This window comes from Schistocerca americana, chromosome 4, assembly GCF_021461395.2.
Source record: "Schistocerca americana isolate TAMUIC-IGC-003095 chromosome 4, iqSchAmer2.1, whole genome shotgun sequence".
In the NCBI taxonomy this organism is placed as follows: domain Eukaryota; kingdom Metazoa; phylum Arthropoda; class Insecta; order Orthoptera; family Acrididae; genus Schistocerca; species Schistocerca americana.
The window spans coordinates 358820940-358837634 of record NC_060122.1 but is presented as its reverse complement, the minus strand read 5'-3'; the positions used below and the strand labels follow the sequence as shown (position 1 = coordinate 358837634).

The window sequence follows — 16695 nt, the reverse complement described above, 5'->3', positions numbered from 1 at the left end:
TTTGCTGGACTGTGTGCTCCATATTACGCATAGTAAAATAAGAAGTGGATGAGACAAAATTTATTGCTTTGATTTGGTAATTGATACTACACTTGTATCTCTACATTTGTGAAAGCATGGTCAATATGGATGGATATATTTGTAAAAGATTAAAAGAATTTTTCACACATAGTAATTATAAGTCCACTTTGTTTTTAGTTATTGTGCATATAATGTTGGCAAAAGACTTTGACTGTGGCAAATGTCGTGGAATCAATAAATACTTCACTTTTCTAGGAGATCTAGTCTGATCTTCAGGTAGCACACAAGGAGGGAATAACAGGGTTCTCTGTCCCATTGACAATGAGATTGTTAAGAGATGGAGCATAAGCTTGAGTTGATCAAGGTTTGGGAAGAAATCTGACCATATTTTTTCAAAGGAACCATCCCAGCATTTGCCGCAAGCCATGTAAGAAAACCTCAGACAACGAACTTGGATTGCCTACATGATATTTAAAAACCTCACCTCCAAAATGATAATGAGTGTATTAATCACTGCACCACCTCTCTCAGTATTGTCAGGTGGACAATAAATTATTTTACGATTGGTTTACAATATTTGCACATGTGGTGATTTTCATTTCATGTAAAAGACAAGAAACATCGTACAACTTTGAAAGCTAAAAGTAAATAGTATTGTCGACAAAAAGTTAAGATGTCTCCCCATCTTCTGCTGCTTTTTTTTTTTTCTAGGCACTTGCCTGATTTCAAATGCTTCAGCTCATTATACAATGGTGAGAGGAACCATACGTTGTACGAGTTGTCGGAGCTGAATTGCTGGGACCACAATTAATGCTGACAGGTACTGTGAGACTCTGAAAAAACTCAAACGGGCAATTCAGAACTGGAGAAGAGAAATGTTGAGCAAGGGTGTACACATTCTCCATGACAATGCTCGCCCACACATCGCTCAGCAAACCGTTGCTCTCCTGCAACAGTTTCAGTGGAACACAATCACCCACCTGCCCTATAGTCCTGACTTGGCACCCAGTGACTATCACCTGTTCCCTAGGTTAAAAGAACATTTGGCCGGAAAGCAATTCAGCTCCGACGACAGGGTGAAAGATGATGTTCATAACTTTCTGAACAGCATGGCAGTGAGCTGGTATAACATGGGCATAAAAAACTGCCACAGCATGTACAAAAATGCATTGACAGAAATGGTGATTATGCCGAGCTAAATGTTCAAGCTGTAAACTGATGCAAACCACTGTAGAAATAAACAGGTTTATGTACTTATAAAAAAATAGGAGACCTTACTTTTGGGATTACCAATAGTAAAGTCATGGTCTGCATCCACTGTATCCATTTATCCCTCGTTCTAAAGATGCCACTGTGATATTCTTTGGACTATGCATAACTCTCTGTTGGCATGATGTGTCTTTGAGAATCCCTTGCAGGAACAGCAATTACCATATCTGTTATTGCAGAGGAATCTTTGAGAACCAGAGTAACATGACAGGTTCACAAAGGGGAAAGCACAAGGTCATCTAAGAATTCAGGAGAGACAAAAGTATGCACTTTCTTAGCTGAAATTACTTTATGATTCAAGAAGAATAACATTCATGGTTGGAATAGGAAATTGTACCTGAAGTTACAGTTAATTTGAAGAAACTGCCTCTAGCTGAAGGCCTTTAAAACAGTTAAAAATACTTGTGTGATTCTTTCTAGTCCTGTATTACTGCCTCCTTTCTTCTCATAGATCGAATACTGACTACAATTTATAACTGTCCCAAGTACAGTTGTTTATTACAAAGCAGAAAATGTAGTCTATGTAATTTATTCTTTTGCTGCTAGCTGTGTGAAGCTGAAAGTGTGCCCTTCCTATGAGTTCCAGCAACACGATTTCTCTTTGATCTAAACCATCTCACATGCTCTTTCTTCCAGCAACTGCATGACTTAAATGAGAATAAGGCTCATTGTCTGAGCCCTTTTAAGTGCATTGGTGTAAGGTAATTTGCTATATTCCATTTATCTAGCTCCAGATAGTTATTGTCATTAAATGGCATGCTTGTCTCCTACACAGAAGCTCTCAGAAAAGGAAACAGTCACTACCTTTTTTATTATAACGCTCATTTCTGTGGGCAGTTGACACCACCTGTTGTAAATACTTTTTATTTCAGAATCTGAGTATGTTCTTAAAATATAAAAATTCATTTAGATGCCAACCAAATGCTAGTCATCAAAAATTCCATTTCAACCTTTGTAAGAGAGTGAAGCACTCTGTGCCTGGGAAATATAGCTTTCCCAATCATCACACAAGAGACGAGTACATCAATAGAGAAAAACTGTAATCTGCTATATTTGAGGGCTGCTATTCCATGACAATTGTTGAGTTTAAGGTCTCCAGGTGGTTCAGGTATGACTAGAGGTATTTTCCTGCTTAGAATTATTTGACCAATGTAGGATTCCTACTTGGACAATTCCTACCTGGAATTTCCATTGTTTCAGAATTATTTCAGTATTTTCTGTCATCCTCAGTGTAACTTATCTTGTGTTATATAGTCTCTTACAATTCTACCGGTTGTACTTAGACAGAAATTAGTTAATTTTTGTTACAGTAAATATTGTAGGCAGTTGTGATCACTTTTATTTTGCACATCATGTTTGTTCACATTAAAAGCTTAACACGTATGAAGCATATCCCACCACTAACCTGACTAGCTAATCAAATAAATGGTATGTGGTCTACCTGATGAAGACCTCTTAATCATATACCATCTGCCCAAAAAGTTCCAAGACTGATTTTATTCTGGCATATAAGTGGCATCAGCCCAGTAACTATGGTGGCAGCTTGATCTAACAACCATAAACAATAGATGTGCATTCGAACTCTCAGTAGCGAGTAGACAGAGTTAAAACAGTGGACATGTCGAGTCAGGATGAATGCAAATAGACATTGGAAACACACAGTATCCTGTTCTAGAGTGTGACCTTGATGCCTGTTTCACAACATGTGCCATCTGAATTCTTCCCCCAGACACTAGCATCTCAGAACTCCACAGGTGGAAATTGGCATTACAACAAACTTTGGTCCTTGCCATCTACGTGGCCTTAATTTGTGTTAATTTCTTTGTTCTCGGCATTTTTTTCTCGGTAACTATTCCTTTCATCTCTTCCTTTTAGTTTTCTATATCTTTTATTTTCTTACCTGTGTATTTTTCACCCCCTCTTCCCCCTCCCCCATGTCTACCACATACAGGAAATTAGCTTTCTGCTCTATTAACTCTTGCATGATGTTTTGTCATAATTTCTGTCTTGCTTATTCCTCTATTTTCTGCCTCTAAGCACTCAGGTTATAAAGTGTCCTTCAATGCATTCCCCAACAATCAGTCTTTCCTTCTCATCTTGTCTAGTGAGTCTCCACTGACCCATGGTTCTGGGTGACTTTTCAAACTTTCCCCATTTCCTAAACCTCACCAGTTCCTTTTTCTTCAACCCTCCACCTTCCCCTTCAACATTTCTGTCACAAGAATGAGCAACTAGCTCTGAAAGCTTACAAACGAAAAATATAATTTATGATAGTGAAGTTTCTGTAGTTAAATTATAATAGCAGCAATTTTCACTACATATATCCTGTAATAGTTTAAATTTCTAATGAAGTATTTTATATAACCATCGAACTATATGTCATTATAATAGAAGGAAACATTCCACGTGGGAAAAATTATATATAAAAACAAAGATGAGGTGACTTACGGAACGAAAGCGCTGGCAGGTCGATAGACACACAAACATACACACAAAATTCAAGCTTTCACAACAAACTGTTGCCTCATCAGGAAAGAGGGAAGGAGAGAGGAAGACGAAAGGAAGTGGGTTTTAAGGGAGAGGGTAAGGAGTCATTCCAATCACGGGAGCGGAAAGACTTACCTTAGGGGGAAAAAAGGACAGGTATACACTCGCACACACGCACATATCCATCCACACATACAGACACAAGCAGACATATTTATAATCGCATATACAAAAAGATTTGTAATTTTAGATTTTAAGTTCGTCTTTCTGTTAGTACTGTGATTTTGATATGTAGAGTGTATGAGGGTGTTGCAGGGACTGCTCATGATCATGTGACATAATTAGGGGTTTCCTTGTGACTACATGTTACAATGACTTATTTGTTTAATATACATTCCACACAGTTAACAGTACACATTGGTAAACTGCTTTTTTGCGGTAGCTGGAATGTTACATTGTTCTGTATACTATTATAGTGGGAGCCACGAACAGTGGCTGTCAAGTTTAGGCTTGTTCTGCACGCCTTTGTCACACCTTCTACTACAGCCAGTGAGCAGTAAGTAGTGTTCTGAGTGCTCTGTTTTCAATTTAGTAGCCAATGCAAGTGTTAAGCTTGATTGTGACAAGTTAATTAGTTAGTATTTACTCCATTAGTTGTAAGTTGTCATTGTTTATGGTGGCGGTAAGCAATAAATTCTGCGTAAGCAGGTGAGAGACGTAATTTAGAGTAAACAGACTTTCGTCAAGTACAAAGCACACATATGCATGTACTGCACCTGTCGCTTGTAACTGGCAACAATGCAATCCTTGTCCATGCCTTGACATGCACAAACTGCCATTGTTCGTAAATTGGACTATAAGCCACCACGATTCATATCTAATCTGTTTATATGGTGTGTATCTTATTCTTGTCTTTCAGCCCCTCAGAGCTGAAGATGAACCTTACTTGGATCAAAATTGGTAACCATTTCTTTTTGTTATTCATATGGTGTGTTCCTTTACATATGATGCATTTTGTTGTGTAAAATACCAGTTGTAGAAAATAGCTATTACCTTGCAGATTATCATCAGTATTATTGTGCTATAGTTAAGGATATATGCTTTTTATACAGTTCACAGAACTTATGTTACCCATATTACAGATTTTTATTGAAGGTGACTCTCAACATGGGGAGCATGTTGACCAGTGGTAGGCACATAAATGAGTGTGTGTGCCTGATTGTTACTCATCATATCCTCTGTATGGCAAATGGGTTGCCTAAACTTATTCTGTTGTTTATATTCCACCCATGATTTTTCCATAAGTGTATTTATATTTTGCAATTAGTTTGAAAATCTGTGATTCCACTTGCATATAAACTTTAGATGTCAAAAAAAGCACACTTTCTAGAGGATAAAGTACTGGAAACTGGTGCTCTTTTGTTTTGTCATAGTATTTAAAAAATAATTATAGACATTTTTGTAATTATGTTATGTTCATTGTAACAGCTTACCTGACCTGTTATCAACATTTGGAATATCATCCCGTGACATAAGTGATGACCTACGTAGCCTTGTATTCAGCTTTTGCCTGTCGGCTCACAACATAACTTTCAAGCCAACAGAATGGAACTTGTTGGGTCTAATTGTGTTAAAAATGTAAGTACACGACACTATACTTTGACAGTATTATTTGCCTCTTAGTTAATGTCTGAGTAGCCTCAGTTTTACCAGTATCTTATTCCTAAGTTACAAACTCCACAGAAACTCTCCTCCATATCTTGCTGAACTGGCACTTGTGGAAGAAAGGATATGCCAAAGAAATGGTTCAGTCATAGTCTAGGAGTCACTTGCAGACTGAGCCTTTCACAGCTGAAGAGTATATACTGTTGTGAAATTTCCTGACTGTTTAAAACTATATACCATTACCGGAACTTGAGCCCAGACTCTCACTTCTTAAATTTAGACTGTGAGTCATACCTGGCCAGCTCAGTCAGTAGGAACTTTACTCATGAAACACAAGGGTTTGGATTCAACTCCCATTTGATGTTACATGTAATATTTTATACTGTTTGGGGAGCTGTGTTGCTACCTTGAAATCTGAGGAAGCTTACCTGTGGACCCGTGTGTGTAAGAATCTTATTTAGACAAATTGTGCAGTGAATCCAGAAGTCACCTGTACAAAGATTTCCTTCTGCCACCCCCTCCAGAAACAAAATAAAGATTTATATTGCCACAAGCTGTATCACATGCAATGTGGAGTAGTAGTTAGCATCAGTGGATGGTGTGCTGTAAGTTGCCAGTTCAAATCCGACTACCAGCAAATGTTTGTTACGTATTATTTATCATTTCTGGAAGGTTCTCAAAATTTCCTATGTTTGTGTGTTCTGGGATATTATATGTTTGTATGAATAGGAGCACTATCTGTATAGAAGTTCAGTTCTGTTCTATCTGTACATCAGTATTTGTGATAAATGTGTTCCATTTTAAGTGTTGTGCTTCATTGATAACCCTCCTTTCAAATTTGAACTTGAGTGTGGGTCATGTCATGGCACTGTTTTGTGGAGATGCCATGTTGTTCAAAACATTTTACAATACTGTTACTCCAGTTAGGCAACATAAAAGCTGTCGCCTACACAGACAGGAACCAGAATACAAGCAATATGTCATCCCCAAGATCTGTATATTCAGGAAACCAATAGATTCTAAAACAGCACTAAGTCAGCTGCACACAAGGCATCCATCGGAGTTTTCTGTAAACGCAGGTCAGGACCCGACAAAATGGCTGAAATAATTCAACCAAGTTGCCATATAAACAGGTGGGTTGGCATTATGTGTTCGGCAAATCTGTACTTTTACTTGGGCGGCACAGCCCAACAGTGGTTCTAGAACAACAAAGAGAGGTTCATTAGCTGGGACAAATTTCAGGTCGATCTGAAGAAAACATTGGGCGACAATCAGCAGCAAGTCACTTAGCAGAACAACAACTGAAAAACAGGGCCCACTGTTGTGGGGAAATGATACAGTGTATGTACAGGTTGTTTTGGACCTATGTTACTTCGTGAATCTGAAGCTGACAAAATCTTGTACTTGATGAAAATAGTTGTAGAAGTAATGTAATAAGCTTTTCTGGTAAAAGGTATTATAACAACAGAGGAATTGGTCAAGTGGTGCCAGCACATTGAAGAAATTCAATAAAAAAAAGTCTGTTGAAAGAGGTCTAACAGACTCCTAACTGTGATCCCTATGCCAGTTGTGGAAGATCACCACAATGTTGCCTCTCTCATACACCATGTAGTAAGAGAAAAAAAAGAGCTAAAAATGTCAGACCTAGTACATAAGAGATAGCAGTCATGAATGTCAATCCCATATGTCAGAAAGTAATAGAGAATGTTGAAGAAGAATATCTCAATCTTTAGCACAGACTCCACCACCTGTTGAACACACTATGCCAGTTTTCACTTATGCTGCAGTTCTCAGATAACAACCTAGGAATCTGACCAACACATGTATAGCCAATCTCGTGCAAAAGAAAAGTCATTTGGAGGATGGAGAACAATACGTCAGTATGTTTTCACTGTGGACACCTTCATGGGCACGGCGTACACTACTGCAGTAAAATTGCAAGTGTTTGATGACTATAAGTGTTTGATGACTATGCCACAAGACGTCAACCATGACAACACTCCTATTCATGTCATTCAACTGCAGAAAATTACAGTCGACCAGTGGATCAAATCCCATTATCCTATTGCAGACAATGTCGCTTTCCAATGCTGTAGCTATTCACCGTCACAGTACAGAAGTACCAGCCACTCATGTAGCCACCAGATTGAGTAAAACTAAATGATGCAATAATCAATGTAGATAAGACCACCACAGATGAAAATCCTCCATAGACAACAATTACCAAGGTGTCAGAAAAAACTGTCTGGACACTAGTTGGCACAGAGGATTCTTTTTCTGTAATGTCAAATGCTAAAATGTTACCAGCTAAAGAAACCATTTTCCATGATACGAAATCAGTTGTGCTGAAGCCTGCAAATGTAATACATAATCAAATGACAGGAACACATATTGCAAGGATAGCAATCAATGACAGGTCACAGACCATTGAATTTATCATTTTAATAGAAAGTAGTCATAATGTTATTCTCTGATGGGACATCTTGCAGGCGTCACAAGCAGTCGTAGCCTGTGAAGGGTCAGAGCTCCAGATTGATGAAGTTATTCCAACAATCACACATAAGAGAGATTGCTCTGTGCAGGTGTTTGCTATTGAAAACATTGTTATCATGCCATTATCCCCAAGGTAAGTTCCAGTTATCAATCTAAATGCTCAGTTAAACTGCGAAGCTTGTGTCTGTTTCAAAAAGCTGCTCAGGCTCACAAAAGAAATCTGTTCAGCAACAGTCATAAGCATTACATGTGCTCAAGGAACCATAACTGATCCCTATAGGCAGGAACCGTATAGGTAGGAACAATGTAACTTGTTCTGAATTGACTGCTCAGTGCCATTGATAGAGAATTGTGTTCCACTATGATTACACGCAACACAGCGGAAGAAGATGTTACCAACAGCCAATAGAATCTCACCCAACTGAGGAACAACATTGGCAGTTGCTGTTTGTGCAATTTTTTGATACTTTCAAATCTAGAATGGAGAAAAGACAGTCCAAGTATCTCAAGGTAAACACCATATCAATTAGTCAGCACTTCTATAGCTGGCTGAACAGCACGTAGTTAAGGAAGAACTGGAGAAGATGCTGCAAGGTGACACCATTGAATCTTCAGAGAGACCCTGGTCATCTCCCTTGGTCCTCATGAAGAAGCAGTGTGGCACATGGCATTTCTGTATCACTACTGATGACTGAACAAAATTGCTAAAAAAGATGCCTATCCATTGCCTGCACATTGATGATACCCTAGATTACTTGAAAGGAACAAAGTCTTTCTCAACTACAGATATGCAGACGAGCTACTGGCAAATCAAGGTTGATGAGGCTGACCAGGAAACATTCGCGAGCCTCTAACTAAGAGTTCAAAGTTATGCTGCTGGGACTATGTAACATTCCAGCCACCTTCGAACGTTTGATGGACAACCTGCTTCAGCACCTTAAATGGATGATGTACCTTTGCTATCTAGATGACATTGTTTTTTCAAAGACATTTGAAGAACATCTAAGCCATCTTACTGCTGTTTTGAAGTCCGTTTAGAATGCAGATCTCTTTCTTGGTATACTTAGTCAATTGCGATGGAGTCTGTCCTGATTCAGAAAAAATAAGCAGTCAGAGATTTCCCAACTCCTCAGCACATTTTTGATTTGAGAAGTTTTCTTGGAAAGTGCTTGTACTACTGATGACTCATAAAGGACTTCTATATCAAGACACAACCCTTGCAAGAACTGCCACAGGGAGACACCAAATTTTTTTGGAATGAAGTGCAAGAAAGATGTTTCCTCACCTTAAGGAGGTGCTAACAGTCCTAACATTGTATGATGAGTATGCTGAGACAGAACTTCATGCCAATATTAGCAATTATGGGGTATTTCCAGTTCTAGTGCAATTTCAGGAAGGTGATGTTCAGGTGATAGCTTATGCTTCCCAAGTCCAAGATGAATAACTCTACAACTGAGGAAGAGTGACTTGCAGTTGTTTGGTCCATCAACAGGTTTGGCCTTATTTATTTGGCAAATGATTCACCATTGTAATGGACCACCATTCTCAATGCTGGTGGACACAAACACAAGGAAATAGGCTGCCTTTCAAGGATGTTACTGGGACATAGCACTGTGGGTGAAATCTTAGTCATCACTGCATTAAATGACATTGCTGCTGAACAGAGGGAAGAACCAGCACTGCTGGAAACCATAGAAGCCTTAAAGGAAGAGGAACTACCAAAGGATAATTCCACTCATTAAAGGAAACTTTGCATAAGAGGAACTATGAACCAGAGGTGTGGAAATGGTTGCTCATCATCCCAGCTCATTTATGGCCAGTTATCCTGAAGTATTTCCATGACATTTCAGCATCTAATCACATGGTATTTATGAAGAAGCTAAACACAATCAGACACTTGTATTACTGGGCAAGTCTCTACCGATCTGTCAGCCATTACATGAGCTACTGTTAGGAATGCTATTGATGGAAGCACATACTACAGTTACTTTCGCGGCATCTGATATCGGTACCATCGACAGCAGCCCAATTACACGGGATTGGAATCAATCTCTTAGGGAAGTTCCCGAAATCTACAAACAGGAATTGATGGTTAATAATCTAAGCTGACTGCCTCACCTGCTGCTCTGTCACCAGAGCTGTGCAAACTGCCAAAGCTCTGGAAGTTGCAAGGCTCGCTGTAGAGGACATCGCTCTGAAGCAAGGGGCACCTTATGTGGTGATCTCTGATTGTGGAAAAGTTTTCCAGTTGAAACTAGTATCAGAGGTAATTACACTTTGTAATATCACCTGTACGATGAAACTGCCTGTCACCCTGGTCACCAAAGAGAAGGTCCTAGAGCACTACAGCATGCATGGGTCATGAGATGTAGCCCAGTATACTTTGAATGGATTCTTATGCCTCGGTAGAAAGTGGGACAATCAGAAGAGTTACTTTGGGCCTTATTGTGTCCTTCATCGCGTGTCAGATGTCACAGACAGTCAACAATTATGACACTTAATAAGAAGACAAAAGCTCAGAGATGTCATCCATGTCCTCCATATGGTGCCCTACTACAGTCCTGAGGTGTAGATCGACATAGAGGCTTCTCATTCAGGAAAACTTCGATGGGAGGGGCTATCTTCAGTGCTCATCACAGTGAAGAAGATGTGACAACGCAACACGACAAGTCACGAACAAGATGTAGATCTAAGATGCTGTAGTCAACTGTAAAGATAAATTGTGAAACAGAGGGTCACTCTTTATCTAGCAGAGAGGGCAGTGCTACAATCTGTGCTTCATCCCGTGGGGCGTAGTGGTTAACATCACTTGCAGGTGTGAAGTGATCACCATTTGAAATCCAGTCACCATCAAATATTTGTTATTAGTATTTATCATTTCTGGGAGGTTCTTGAAATTGTTTGCATATCTTGGAATATTCTATTGTTTAGCAGCACTCCCCATCCAGGAGGCAGCTCTGTTCTCTCTGTACATGGATATCCATAATAAATGTGCTTTCAGTGTTAGGTGTACTACTCTGACACTACTCCTCTTGAACTGGAACTTGGTTGTGGCCATGAGGTGAGGTGAGTTGCAGCAGGTACACTAACATTGCATATTCCATCAGTAAGGCTCTACTGAAAACTGAGCATAAAGGAAAGTTAAGAAGAAGAAGAAGAAGAAGAAGAAGAAGAAAAAGAAGAAATTGCTTGAAGACTTCCTGCAGTAATTGTGTTATTTGCTTTTCTTAATCATAGAAATTGTTCTTTTGTTTTTGATAAAACCACAGATGTGTTCCAGTCACTTATACCAAATACAAGTTTATCTGTTTCATAGTCAGTGGAAAAAATACTATCATATATGTTAAATTAACAATGAGAAAGATGAGCTCACTAGTACTTAACCTTCAGGGGGTGGAGCTTCCAATACAATCAATAGAAAAGTCTGTAAAAAGATTAAAAAATAGTATCCATAGCTTTCTCTGGGAGAGAAAAAGAGGCAGAAAGTTGGTAGTGGCAGAGAAAAAGTGTGTGTGTGTGTGTGTGTGTGTGTGTGTGTGTGTGTGTGTGTGTGTTTGTGTTTAAGAGGAAACCCAGGATGTGTAAAAAGGAAGGATGCAATATTGACAGAAAAGACATCAGACAATTGAAAAGGTAAAATATAGCAGTTACCACAATTCAAGGATAGTAAGAAGTGTGAATTGGTACAAATCTAGAAAGAAAACAGCAGGTGGAGAAATAGCCATCAAATAATAGCAAAATGATTATGAAATAACACGGAACACGATTATCATGTTTTTTCCCCGCAGACTTACTTTTTTTTCTTTTAGTTGTCCTATAACTGTCCGTAACCAGGAATAGCAGTGTCAGCTAAAAGAATAAGAGTAGAGTTTGATGAAACTTTTAATTAGTCTGACTGTAAAGATCATTGGCTTAATTTCTTATTTGCAGGTGTGCTTTCTCAGTTATTTAGTATTCAGGTTTACCAGTTGTAATATTCAGCAACAGGAGTAGAAAGAGCATTCAGTTTACAAGAAATGAGAAGCACAATTTAAACTGGCAAAGTAATTTGTATTTGTTAGCACAGAGACAGATTCAGCAGGTTACAAAAGTAAATTGAATTGAAGGTCAGATAAAAGTGTATATAGTTTTGTTTAATAATTCACCAGAAAGAAATTAACACAGAAAACTAAAAATCAGAGCAGAAGAAATTGGGGAAACACTTTTAAATAAAGTGCATACAGAAGAAAACTCTTTCTTTTATTTCGTAGGCCAAAGATGCTGGAAAGTATGGCTTCAGTATTTTGTATTTGCCAAAATAATTTAGGAGAAGTGCAGCAGCACTAGTGTCTTCTTGAAGTTGTTAAATTGTACATTATCCATTGTTTGCATCATATAAACTGTGGGATGAGTATCTGGAAAGCATTTACCATGATACAAAATTTAATCAGAGGCAACATTACTCTGTCACTGTGTGAGACAGGCATTTCATACAAATGACAACAAATATATAAAATCATGGTGATTATCAAAGAACCATCATTTTTGTCTTCAAAACTGATTAAATGAACTACATAAAATTAAGAAGACAAGACAGCTGAATGGAATCATGCTAAATGGGGAATTTTGACTGATTACGCGATAACACAGTGAAGCTCCTTGTCCAAAAATGATAGCTTGTATTTACGTTGAATACACTAGGTACAGTATTATTTCTTCTCCTTTTTTTTTTCTTCTTCTTCTTCTTCAAAGTAGAAAGATATTTTCCTTTGTTATCAGAAAATGTGCTTAACTATAATAATATGACTTTTACACTTTGTTTTCTAGATTTATTTATTCAATACACAGTGTCATTTGACAAATTTTTGTTAACTCAGCTTAGCTCTTTTACATCTTGAACATTTTTAACTACTTTAGCTGTGTCTGTATTGATGCATAGTGTGAATACAACTGAACTTTTCTACTATTTTGTACATGAAATGTATTCCTTTAAAACTGTGTTACTGAACTGCCCTGTTGTCTCTTGGTAGATCATTCTGTGTGGTCGGTTTATCTCATATAGCCTTTATCTCTTAATTTTCTTCTTTAGCAAGAGGAAATGTTTATTGCAAAAATGTTGGAATCATTTCCTCTTTTAGACCTATCTCAGCATTACAGTATTTGACGGTACCCTTATTTGTTTGATTCTAGAACCAATTGTGGTAAATTTTCTGTACAGTAATATTTCAATTTTAACTGGATCTTGTGTACTGAAACTACATACCAGGGTCCTGCTGTATGTGTAGGTTTGGCAGCGTGCGTGTGCACGCACACACACACACACACACACACACACACACACACACACACACACACACACAAAAAACTATCACGCGCATGCCTGTGCATGCACCTGTTGTTTATTATCTGTTGTGTGGATCAGTTATGGGGAGTTGTATTGCAATGTGGCTTTGTTTGCATTACCACGAACAACTGCATATGAAAGCTTAGCAATTTATTACTTATGTACCATTCTGGAGGTTACACCAGTGTGAATGTAAGTTTGTTATTTCAAAATAAAATTATTCATCGCAGTTTGATCTACAGTATTCAATAGAAAAATGATACGAGTGTGATTGTGTAATCACTGGAGAGAAAACTCTGAATCACATATTTCTTACAGTTCATATATACTGTATTTCTTTTTCCCCCCAGGCTGTCACTCAGGGACAAGCGGATCAAGGCTGTTTTAGAAACTGAACAGTCAAAGAAGTACATGACTATGATGCTGATGGTTTTCCAAGAAGATGCTGGATATCTGGAGAGACTTGTGGCCTGGTTGATGGATATTGACTATCTTTTACAACAGCATAGTGGCAGAACAGGGAGTTGAAATTGTTGGAATACAACTGGTATTAATATTTTGATTGTGTGAAATGTCATTAGAAATAAAGTGAACTGGAAAAATGCTTCCTTTACTATAGCAGCTCAGAAGCAAAATTTAATGAATGTTGTCTGTTTTCACCACCTGGTGTTATCAAGTTCACCTATTTCAATGTGCTCCATACTGAAGTAGCACTACAAATCAGATGTAAAAGATAATTTTATACCTTCACTTTTCCACAATTTAACTGAAAAATAGAAGTATTTGTAAAAAATATTTTGCATAACAATTTTATGTAATACGAGTGTGAAACCATTCCACAGATTATCACTTTAATTTTTGAACATCACATATTTTTACATGGCAGATTGGGGCAAGTCTGCAAGCTAAGTTATAGAGTGCAAATTCATTTAATGATCATCCAAATGAGGAGGATCTTAATAGAAGATCCCTTCAAGTAGCCTGTCAGAGTGACTCCCTTTGGAAATAGTTGGAAATATTCTACTACCAAATGCATTTGAACACACAGTATATAGTGATGCTGACATTTTTTTCTCAGGTATGACCTGACGAGAGAAGAAATAGTGTTGCATGGGAAAGTATCGTACAAATTAACCTCTGCTTTTGAGCAGATACAACAGTTATTTTTCGCAGTGCAGAGGGACAGATTCACACCGCAATAAGGCGCATATTAATTTTACAAACATCATTGCAAGAAGGCTTAAAAGAGAGGAAAGATTAGAAAGGCCGTAACATGCGCAATGAGAGAGGATGGACCTTGAAAGGCAGTTGAATATGAAAAAATAATGTTCTTGAGAGTGATATCAGTTTGTCAATGAAGTCTGCAACAAGAAAAGGTTGCAGATGACTTAGAGTATGGAAATGACATGTGGAAAATATCATTTTCAAGATTAATATATTATGGATCAGCTAGAAGGTAAGGTTTTTCATAACTCTTTAAATCTGAAGTATTTTCATCCACCAAAAAAGGATCACGTATTAAATGCAAAAAGACCCATCAACAATAATATGACATATGTAAGCAACACTTATGCCAAAATACTACAAAACTTGCTATAGAAATAATTTTATGAAGATATCGATCTCAAAACTTGAAGCTTGGAATATTATCTTAAAATGCATAAATTGATCTTGGAACTGAGCTAAGAATCTATGAAATGTACATGTTGTTGAGAGGGAGAGGGGTTGTTGAGAGAGAGAGAGAGGGGGGGGGGGGGAGAGGGAGGGAGCATGAAAAAAAAAAAAGCTGGACAAATGTGAATAGGATTCACACTATGAGAGTTCCGTACAAGCTTAATTATGTGTACTGATGATAATTTCGTGTGACTTAGTGGCCTGGTGTGAGTCTTTCTACTGGACGCCACTCCAGTGACTTGCCTACCCCAGTTATCCAACGTGGGAAAGGGGACCTACAGTTTAACATTGAATCTGAAACACATGTTGTTTTTGGTGACTCCTCACATCATTGAGAGATAAAAACTGGGTTGAAAAGAAGATTGAATACTCTGCGATCTGACTGAGACTTGATCCAGTGACCTCTCTGTTTCCAGGCAAGTGCTTTACCACCAGATCGCCAGGCCCAACATATATACAGATAATTCATGTGTAGATTTTTCATTGCCAGGGAACAGTAGATGTGTGTACCTGTCATATATTTCAACATGATGCCCATTTCTGAGAAAAAGGGGACTAAACAGATGGGCAGACAGACAGATGGACAACACATGGTAAAAAAGTTATATGATTAATTACAAATTAACAATTTCCAGATTTTTTTCCTTTACTTGTACTATGAAATCTTGGTTTTTCTTAAATTTCATGGTTCTAGGTCAACAGGAAGCACCTCTTCACAGCACTAAGGGACTGTAGACCTTGGTATGTGACATAAATTTCAACTTAATACATCTACCCATTCCTGAGAAAAAGGGGTCTTAACAGTCAGTCGGTCAATCGGACAGATGGACAGGTAGCGAAGTGATGCTCAGGGGTTCCTTTTCAACTGTTTGAAGCACCAAACCCTAAAAAAGAATAGTTCAAGTGAGATGCAGAACAACAAAGAATTAAAAAATATTGACCCTAAACCAACTGAAAAATTGGCTTCGTATATTCCCAAAAGGCTGAAAGTAGTTGTAAAACAAAAGGACTATATCATGATATAAGAGTTTCGTGCGTTTCAACTGTGCCCAGTGGTAAAACGTGGTTTAATTTCACATGACGTGGACAGTAAATATTTGTAATTTACTTTGTCTTACTTCTACGTAGCATATAATAAATGTCAGTGTAAAGATGGATGATATTGAAGTTACACAGACTTTCACGTGCTGTGTAAATAAAAATACCTGTTCTTAAGTTGGAAATGTATTTATCTGAACAGCTTTGTTAAAATGGTTGTGCTTAAACATCACTGCTGTTGTGTAACAATAAGCCTGTAAAAACCTCAATATGACTTTTACTATGTATTTCTGGTACTCCATTGTATGGTCATTATTTTATTATGGACTATTCTGTGCTATAAATACAACAAAAATGAACAAAAAGAGAAAATTTTTGTTAATACAGAGGTGTTCAAATTATTAGGCTCAAGTTCCGTACAAGAGAAAAGACAATACTGTAATGTATAGCTGAGATAACTTGGAATTGAAACAGTTACTATTCAATGTGCATTTTATTATTCTTTGCTTTCATATTATCTTCTTTATCATTCTTCTTATTTGCTCAGTTTTCACAAAATTTTTGTACTGAAACATCATTATGCCTTTGTTATAACTGCAGATTCCATGAGTTTCCTGTTCACAATGGCCCATTATTTTTCTGTGAGGTTCATTGAGGACCCTCCAATGAAATCTTTAACGTGCTCACAGTCTTCTGCAAAATCTTCAGTCTGTTTGCTCTTTCTC

The 16695-nt window shown here is 37.7% G+C and overlaps 1 protein-coding gene across 4 annotated transcripts in view; it reads left to right on the top strand.

Annotated features, from left to right (window-relative positions):
- Window positions 1-16335, top strand: part of LOC124612513 (putative RNA polymerase II subunit B1 CTD phosphatase RPAP2) — a 42433-nt gene extending 26098 nt beyond the window's left edge. For 2 of the 4 annotated variants that reach the window (XM_047140763.1, XM_047140760.1), the window contains 2 exons: window positions 5266-5415; window positions 13609-13879. In XM_047140763.1, coding sequence (XP_046996719.1) covers window positions 5266-5415; window positions 13609-13786 — 328 coding nt within the window. In that variant the 3' untranslated portion in view covers window positions 13787-13879. Of the gene's footprint in view, window positions 1-5265; window positions 5416-13608; window positions 13880-14336; window positions 14998-15626 lie in introns of those variants that run through there. The other 2 variants (XM_047140762.1, XM_047140761.1) reach the window with 2 other exon arrangements.
- Window positions 16336-16695: the final 360 nt, after the last annotated feature.